The sequence below is a fragment of the Chaetura pelagica genome, unplaced genomic scaffold (assembly GCF_000747805.2).
Source record: "Chaetura pelagica isolate M959 unplaced genomic scaffold, ChaPel_1.0 scaffold115, whole genome shotgun sequence".
Taxonomy (NCBI): Eukaryota; Metazoa; Chordata; class Aves; order Apodiformes; family Apodidae; genus Chaetura; species Chaetura pelagica.
Genome location: NW_009953761.1, coordinates 2,708,494 through 2,718,023, shown reverse-complemented (window position 1 = coordinate 2,718,023; position 9,530 = coordinate 2,708,494). Strand labels below are relative to the sequence as shown.

General features: G+C 38.7%; 1 protein-coding gene across 1 annotated transcript in view; it reads left to right on the top strand.

Moving 5' to 3' along the window:
- NAA16 (N(alpha)-acetyltransferase 16, NatA auxiliary subunit) overlaps positions 1–9,530 on the top strand; it is a 59,376-nt gene that overhangs the window by 1,490 nt on the left and 48,356 nt on the right. The window contains exons 2-4 of the mRNA XM_010000859.1: positions 788–892; positions 5,689–5,846; positions 6,561–6,695. Coding sequence (XP_009999161.1) covers positions 788–892; positions 5,689–5,846; positions 6,561–6,695 — 398 coding nt within the window. The remainder of the gene's footprint in view (positions 1–787; positions 893–5,688; positions 5,847–6,560; positions 6,696–9,530) is intronic.

The window sequence follows — 9,530 nt, the reverse complement described above, 5'->3', positions numbered from 1 at the left end:
CTGCTGTTATGGCTGACCTTGAGATGATGGGCTGTTGCGATTAATACTGGGGGAAAGGTTGCAACTGGAGGAAAACCAGAGTACTATGATGAAAATGTGAATAATCTTCTGGCAGGGACCAAAACTAAGTGGTCTCTTTTTTTAGCAAAAAACCCCGCGAAATATGAATCTGGAACAGCTCTCAGGCATAACGTGTGTATTAGATGCAACTTGTTCTGCACTGTGTTACTTGAAGAATGAGGGAAGCAGGGGAGCAGTAGTCATACTAATGTATTATTTGGAATCTTATTACTCTCAGAATGTTGATTAAAATGCTGCTACTTTGAGAAGGTCTTTTACCCCCAAAATACTGTAGCAGAAAATAGGTAAGCAACCTGCAATAGTGGAGCTGACTGTGACAGAAGTCTGTTTCTTATGGTATGCCACAACCTAATTATTTCTTTTTCTTGATCTGCCTGCCTGGAACTTTAACACACACTGAGAAGCTCTCTAAACTTCCTTTAGCTTATTGATTATGTGTAACTGGCTTTAAGGAAGTTATTTTTATTAATAAAGTGCACGTTGTCTTTGTTCATCACATCTGTATGATGCTCTGCAGTGATCTTTTAAAGGCCAATCTAAAGAAAGGAAATGCTTCCATATAACAGTCTTCAGCTGTGCTAGGCTGCTATCCTGATCTAAATTTATCATATAACAGGGAACTTCACTGTGTAACAACTTCAAAGGATGTCTGCACTGTGAAGTTGGCATATGGGAAGTCAAAAACAGTGTATGGTATTTCTTACAGAGACGCTCGCAATGAAGGGACTGACCTTGAACTGCCTTGGGAAGAAGGAAGAAGCATATGAATTTGTTCGTAAAGGACTTCGTAATGATGTAAAGAGTCATGTCTGTATCCTTTGTAATACAAAACCCGATCTTTTCGCTATGAGTTCTCACTTCTGCATGTATGATCAATACTTGCTTTTTAAGTACATAATGTGGTCTGTATAAAAAATCCTAAAATAAGGTGTGTATGTTGAATATTAGTCATTAAATACATGAAATAAGGTTTTATTTTCTTAAATTTTGCAGAATCTTTAAGAAAAATGCCTTTTACATTTATCTCATAGGAAAGGCCATCTATGATGCTTACTTTCTGCAGAAAATAACTATTATAGAATGGCAAGGTTTGGAAGGGACCTTACAGATCATCTAGATCCACCCCCCTTGCATGGGCAGGGACACCTCTTACCTAGATCAGGTTGTTCAGAGCCCCATCCAACCCAGACTTGAACACTTCCAGGGATGAGTCTTCCACAGCCTCCCTGGGCAACCTGTTCCAGTGTCTCACCACCTTCACACAAAAGAATGTCTGATGTCTAACCTAAATCTCCACTCTTCCAGTTTTGATCCATTACCCCTTGTCCTCTTATGACAAGCCCTTGTAAAAAGTCCCTCCCCAGCCTTCCTGTAGGCCCCTTCAGGTACTGGAAGGGTGCTGTAAGGCTTCCCCAATGGAGCCTTCTTTTCTCCAGGTTGAACAACTCCGATTCCCTCAGTCTGTCTTCATAGGAGAGGTACTTCAGCCCTCAGATCATCTTCATGGCCTTCCTCTGGACTTGCTCCAATAGCTCCATGTCTTTCTTACGTTGGGTACTCCAGAAATGGATACAGTACTCCAGGTAGGGTCTCATGAAAGTGGAGTAGAGGGGTAGAATCACCTCCCTTGACCGGCTGGCCACATTTCTTTTGATGCAGCCTGGGACAAGGTTGACTTTCTGGGCTGCAAGCACACATCGCCGACTCATGTTGAGCATCTCATCCACCATCACCCCCAAGTCCTACTTGTCAGGGCAGTTACCAAGCCATTCTCCACCCAGCCTGTATTTGTGCTTGGGATTACCCCTACTCAGTTGCAGAACCTTGCACTTGGCCATGTTGAACTTCATCAGTTTGCACAAGCCCACTCCTCAAGCCTGTCATGATCCCTCTGGATGGCATTTCTTCCCTCCAGCATGTTGACCTCACCACACAGTTTGTTATGGCTGGTAAAATCTGGCCTTTTTTAAAGTTTTCCTCTCCTTTAAAAAGGTATAAGAAATTCTGTCTAGACTTGCTCTGAAAATACCTGTTTTGCCACTAAATTTTAGATCTATGTCTACTGGCTTAATGGCTACTACTCTTTTCTCAGCTTCTCTTCCAAAAGTGTAAACCTGTGAAGATTATGCTAGAGCTACCCTAGAGTTTTGATAGCTGTCTTATGTTCAGGCCACAGGTAGGAGGCTACTTCAGGTTTGCACAGAATGCCTTGCTTGGTTTTTTTCAGCATTTATGGTGTGTTAAGGGGCGCATTTCTCATGAAATGTTAACATGAAAAAAAAACCAACTTCCTTTAGTATCACAGGAAACACTTTCCCATGGCCATGTAGTTAAGATAAAGGTGTTGCTGTTTAGACCATTCTTAAGTTAAAGGTCCAAAGAGCTTGAGGCTGGGAAAAAACCTCTGTGTGTGCGTGAAGGTTATCAGTTACTAGAGGTGTGCCATAGAACAGTCAAAGATAATATACCTTCTTGATGTTAAAAGCTGAACACCTTAATCTGTGTCTTTCATTTTAAATCAGAGACCAACAGAATTTTGGTGAATTAGTGGAGAGTTTTGGAGGACTCTCCTAAGCAAATTTCCAGAGTAAGATTTTCTCAGCATCACTGATTCTTCTGTGCAATTCATGTTGACTCTTAAAACTGTCTAGGTGATTTTCTTAAAAATTCTGGAGGCATCTGTGCTTTTTCAGATTAATTTTGGAGGAATGCATGTTTTCAAAGGGACCACTTCCTGGAGAAGTTTAAAATAATGTGTTTTTTTCTGGTTATGAGTTATAGTGGATTTTTATTACAGTTTTACTGACTCGTTAAGACAACTGCAAGGATTTCTTGTTTTCTAAATTCAGAGAAAATGTAATCATATGAATCCTGTTAGGCACAAGTGCTCATATTTGTTTGGGTTTTTTTTTTTAAGCTGCATCCATAGAATGATCTCTGACAAAGCAAGACATTCCAACTTCTGGCACTCAAGTGTATTGTTACAGTTCCACAGAGAACCTCCTAGAGTCATCTGTCTAGGCAGAATTACTTCCCTTAAGAGCACAAGCAAGCTGATACTGAATAGATTCTAGGCTAGGCATCAGATTTTTCACAGGACTTTGAGTTGTCATCTCTTGGTATATTATAAAGAAATAGCAAACTTCTGTTATTGTTAGCACATCAGGGGCTCTTAAAGTGTGGTACGATGAAGTCACTACCTCAGTATTTGAGTCTTTCCTGATGGTGGGGTTCCTGTGCATGAGAAGAGTCAAGACCAGGTGAATATATATTCTAGTCCATGAGAGGCTGAGATCTGAGACTGAACTTGTTAATAGTGGTTCCTTCTACATACTTTGGAAAGGCTTGTGGCAAGACATGAAGTTCTGATGAAAGCTTGAAAGCCGGTTGATCCTTAGCACTACCTAAGCAGAACTTGGGAGGTTCTCTAATGTTTACAGTTCCTGCTTTTTTTATGCAGACTTAGTGCCTGACATTTGGTATAAAGGGAGCATGAGTGATAGCCGCTAAAGTCACCTCAATCCAGGAGCTGGTTTTCAGTAGGTGCAGTACATCTGTGTTGTTTTCTGTGGTAACATTTGAAGGTGGTTTTAGTAAATAGTCATCTGTGCTTTTTAGAAAGCAGCTGGTAGAGTGTGCTTGAAGTATAGCTAGTCACTTCAGTGCACTGACTTGTTCAAGAAGGTGTAGAAAATTTTAAAAAAACCAAACAACAAACCAGAAGTTTTCTGGTCAAACTAGAAATGAATTTATACATTTTTGCTAGAACTGTAATGGGCTGATTAGAGACTTACGCTATTTCAAGGAAAAAATTCATATTGGCATGTTTTACTGAGAATGCTGCAGGAACCCATGCAAGATTGCCCAGAGCTGTCTGCCATAACAAATTGGTGAGACACTGCTTTATTAATAGGCTTCTGTCAGCTGTTAAAATTTCTTATTCTCGGTCTTGACTACTCTACACACTTACTTCTGAATAGGTTTATGCTTTTCATGACTTGATTGCTGTGCAAAGAATGATTCAAGAAATACTAAGCCAGATTACCAATTGAATTCAGGAGCGGTAATGATGCCTGACAGACTAAGATGATGCTTTCAGTAATTTAAGTACATTGTTAAAGTGCTCATAAATTCTTTTGAACAGAATTGTCTTTCTCTAGGTAGAATCTAAATCAATAATTATGAGGCAGGTATATGAAGATGCTACATCTCACTTTGATCTGAGTCCTGGATACTTGAACTCAAATAGGCAAGGCAGGATTTATTGAAAGAAGTAGCAGTATTAGACCAACTGCTGAAACTGTATCTGAAATGTTGCCCTCCCCCCCCCCCCCATTTTTCACCACAGCAATAGCAGCTCTCCTATCAGTCTCAAAGATGCATATGGACTTCTTTTTGCTTTAGCTGTTTGAAGTTGATTTGGTGTTCCTGTTAAAATGAAAAACTGAGTTTCTTTGAGTATGAGAAGTTTCCTTCAGGCTATTCATTCTCACAGGTCTTTTCACTGGAGTCTTACATCTTTTATTCTTGATAATTACAAACTTGCTTTATATCTTCATATCTAGAACTCACTTAAGGACATGAGTCCTTCTAAGAAAGAATTTACAGTTTCTTTAATTTGACCAGATTAACCCACTGAATTTGTGCTTCCTCAAGTATTTGAGATGCAAAGTGTAGAAATTACTCTATCTTTGGAAGGGGACAGTTGCTTCTGTTTCAGTTCAGTAGCATTAGAGCTCTTAAATACTTTGGTAATTAGCACTTCCGAGTTATTTAAACCATCTTAATTGAAAGCAGGTGAAGGAGATGTATATACCTATCCAAGATTTGTCATGTTCTGCTGCTTCAGGGGCATGTGAGAGAGCCTCTTGAGAGGACTTCTGAGTCACTTCAGATTTGAAATTCAGAGTAAGTTCACATTTACTAATGTGGAAGACATTGCCTCAGTGAGCTATTTATAGCAAAATGTAGAACATACCAAATAATCTTTCTTCTAATAAGACTTTTGAAGGCTGATCTAAGCACACACAGTGTAATGCATTGCTGTGACCTCTGTTGGTTTCCTGCCTTGAATTCAGAATCTTTCTACAGTAAAAAAGGATGCTTGTGGGAGAAAAGTCTATTGAAATGGCACACTACTGATGGAAATCTGAGCTTCTGAGAATGTGGCAAAGACTTTTGGTGCACAGTAATGCTAAGATTTCCTCTTGTCAACAAATAAAGTGTAGCTCTGTGTTAATCCCCTGCTTTAAAATCTGGAGATTGAGGTTACAGATAGGCAAATGAGGAAAAGTAAAACTTGTACAACAATTGTACTGTTAGAGGGAGACACTTCTAAGAGTAAGAATTTCTACTGTAATTACAGTGGTATGTTTTAGACAATATATCTCTCTGGGTCTTGTGGAATTTGGATCGTTTAGTTTGTGTAACTGTTTTGGGGGGTTACAAATGTGACTTAGAATATTTTAAAATGAGACTAGTGGGTTTTTTTTAAGCATTTAGTATTTTAGTATATGTCAGCAAAGTTAAGCTGCTTTAATCAAACCTAATTTATAAGGGTGCTGATCTTGTGAAAACTGTGACTGTATCTTCCTTAGCGAGCATTAGGTTGGCATGTCTATGGTCTTTTGCAACGTTCTGATAAGAAATACGATGAAGCCATCAAGTGTTACCGGAACGCGCTCAAACTAGACAAAGATAATCTTCAGATCTTGAGAGATCTCTCTCTGTTGCAGATTCAGATGAGGGATTTAGAAGGATATAGAGTAAGTATCCCCTTTCAATTCCCATTTATTGCTGTTATCATTCTCTTGTTACTCTATTTCATTAAGACTTCTGCTGGTAGGAATTCTGTTGCTACTTGGTTTTGCTGTTTCAAAAGTGTTTTAAGCTCTTTAGGAAAGCATGCAAATGTGTTTCAGCAGAACTCTGTAAAATGTTGAGAACAGAAGTATAGTTGTTCTGTACAATTTTGCTTGTGGATCACCTTGTAAAACTCTAGTTTTCAACTCCTAACTGACTTTGGGATATGGTTGACTCAGGAGGGGGTTCTGAGTACTGCAGCAGAGTGAGGAACTTGTGCCCGACCATGAGCATAGTAGGATGGTTTGCACCTTCAGTGATGGTGAGCTCATGCTTTCTAATGAAACCCCCTTTCTGAGATTTCAGAGCTTACCTTTGGAAATAATTTAAGGCCTTTAAGAGGTAGTCTTGAAAATTACACCTTTTATGTCCCAACAAATAACTGATGTGTTGTGCCATGACTTTTATATTTAGAGTGTAGCCCCCAAATCTATGAGGTGGAAACATGCTGATTTTCCTCATGCTGTTAAATTTTAAAAAATTACCTAGGTCTTTTAAAGTATTATTTTTTAAATCTGAGCAATACTGGTTCAGATTACTGGTGGCAAATCATGATTAAGGTTAATAACTCTTAACATCGGTTACTTTTAAGTTGCCTTTTTTCTTTTTAACTGAAGGAGACAAGATATCAGCTACTTCAGCTGCGCCCCACACAACGTGCTTCCTGGATTGGGTATGCCATTGCATACCACTTGCTAAAAGATTATGATATGGCCTTAAAACTACTTGAAGAATTTAGGAAAACCCAACAGGTAAGGCTTCCTTTTCTGGAAAGAGAGCACTGTCTGCATGAGAGAGAATCTGAGGAATTAGTTCTTTGTAATTGAGAAGAACTAATTTGGAACCGGTTAAAAAGTATGAAGAAAATTGTTATTTGTGGAGCTTTCTATTTTGAGCAAAAAGATTTCTAGGAGCTTAGCAGGTGATGCAAATCATACAGGAATACTTTTTACCCTTGCAGTAGGCTGTTGTGGATATAAGGGTAGACTGAGGAGGAGTAACTGAGTAACTTAATGTTTGTGAGGCTTGTACCTGAAGAAAACCTGTGATGATCTTGTCCCTTTAGAGTAGGTAAAACTTCAGAAAATACTGCTTAGTGCTGGGTGTGCTTGTTTGTCCTTTCTCCTGCTGTAGCCTGGGTGTTGTTATATCTCTACAAAGAATGTGAAAAACTTTATTCTATTGCTTTGCATCCATCCATATATTATGCACTTAAAATCAGTGCTTGGTGTCAAAGTAGCAGGAAAGCATAGTTGAAAAGTCTTTTTGAAGATTGTTACTGAGCTTTGTTGGAGTAAATTAAATGGTACAATGCTAAGATCACTGAGTGTAACTTTTGTTAAGAAAGAGACTGTTCCCTTGTTCTGTAACTGGTAATGTAGAACCGTGAGCAGAGTGGGTGTGTTGGTTATTGTGTAACCTGGAAAGAAAAAACATGTTTGTTAGCATTCAACTTGGGAGGCATGCTGGAAGTATCATGTGTAGATACTAAGTTAATATCTGACCTATAGATTCTGTTTTGTTTAAAGCAACAATCTTGCATCCTTTCTGAGATAACTGCATTATACAGCCCAAATGGAACTAACTGTAAAAAAAGGAAATTGGTAATTGCCAGGAGGGACCAGTATTTGTCTTGATATGTATTGTGGTCAAACAGAGGATGTTGCAAGCCAGGTATATATAGCTTGATGTTTCAAAAGAGCTGTAATGTGAGTGTTGGCTGAAAACAATAAGTTTAAATTAAAATCGGGTCATGTTTTATGAGCGTTTGACAGCTAAAAAGTCATGGTTCTGGAATGAGTCAGCAGAGCTCAAGCTGAGTTCAGTGTCAAAATGACTGTTTGGATTAAAAATAACTTAAAATAGATGGAAAAACTGCAAATGAAGTGTAAGAAATTGAGGTTCTTCCAGGAAATAAGAGGGCTTAATAGTGGTATTGGCCTCTTGGAGAGAATGGAAATGATGCTGTTGATGTTGTTGTCTTTCCTAAAAGGTTGTGTTTAAATATGCTTTTTTGAGGGCAGTCATGGTGATGCTCTTTGGTCTAGAGTCTAAGCGAGATTTAAATACCATCTGTCATAGATGAACATACTAAATGAATTGGGTCTGCTGTGCAAATGATCAGTATTAAATTTCACTAAAGAAATCCTTAGATGATCTCAAGCTCTAATGCCTTTTCTCAGTAAAAACTGGAAGTATTTGGGAAATTTCTGTGAGAAAATAGTTTGGACTTAAACAGTGAGCTGTTTAACTGTTGCTTAGCACAAGATCAGTCACAGGCAAATGGTGAAAAAGCTGGTTAACCGTGAAAGGACAGAAATATGCTATAAATGTTGGACAACATGGGTTTATAGGAAATTAGTTGTCAAGCTTTTCCCCCTTTTTTTGAGATTGATAGAGACAGTCAAGTGATATATTGTGTTTTCTCAGCCAAAGCATTAAAAATTAGGACAAGCACATTAGTTTTATTTCTCTTCCAAACAGAAGAGTGCCTTGTACTTTGCTGTGCTAGCTCCATGAGAAGTGGAAGCCCATGTAGAGCCCCAGCAACTGGAAAAGAGAATCAGTGTGTTAGGTCCAGAACAGTCCAAGCAAACTCACAGGTCAATTTTGCCACATTTTAGCTCTTCCACATTTGGGGACTACTTTGTTTCTCTGGTTTGTGGATATTTAACGGTCCTGCACTTCAAATAGTTGAGTTCAGGATACTCCATTGATCTTTGAGGACTTACACTTCTTGCCTACTTTTCAAATATCCCTTCTTGCTCACTTTCCAAATATCCCCTCTTGCTCTGTACTTTGTATGCAGTCTGGCTCAATGGATGAATTTTTGTGACTGGCTTGATATAATATTGCTTGTGACTGTGATAGAAGGGGAGTGCTGTTCAGGGTTTAAAAGGAGGGTTGAAAGGCTGAAAGGTTTTCAAATCACCAGTGAATGGGAATCCTCAACAAACTGATGTTTTTGAGGGGTTTTATGGTAGTCTGTATTGGACCTAATACTGTGTTGCCATTATTGTTAATGAATAAAGAAGTAAATGTAACATGTTATGCAAAATGCTGCTGTCATAATAATAAATAATGGTGATGTAGGGTGATGATATTAATTTACTTGGATTATTTGGGCAGCTCTGTCCATTCAGATGTGAATTAACGCAGCCAAAACCAAGCAGTAAAACTAAGAAAAAGATCAAGAAGCTGTCAATTTAGTGATTGTAGGTGAATATCTAAAGATGCAGTGTCACAAAACTATGGAGCTAATCTAGCTACAAGCTGTTGCCAAAACCAGCAGTCTGACTTTTTCCTGTATGCTCCAACTGCTTCCTTGTGCAGCACTTGTTGACTCGTGGAGGGCTGGTTCAGGAAGCCAAAGTGACAGAAAAATAATCACTCTTTTGAAGGATTGATTGGCTGAACTTAACAACTGTGATGTGAGAGGGGAAAGAGGAAGGGGAATAATAGAGGGAAGTGAACTGCCTTTGTTGATCCAGGCTACAGTTAGATTGACTTAGCATATTGTAGTATTGTCCCTCAGGGCAGTCTTATAGGTGAAAAGCAAAAAACGTCTTTATTTCTGAGAAGCAGCA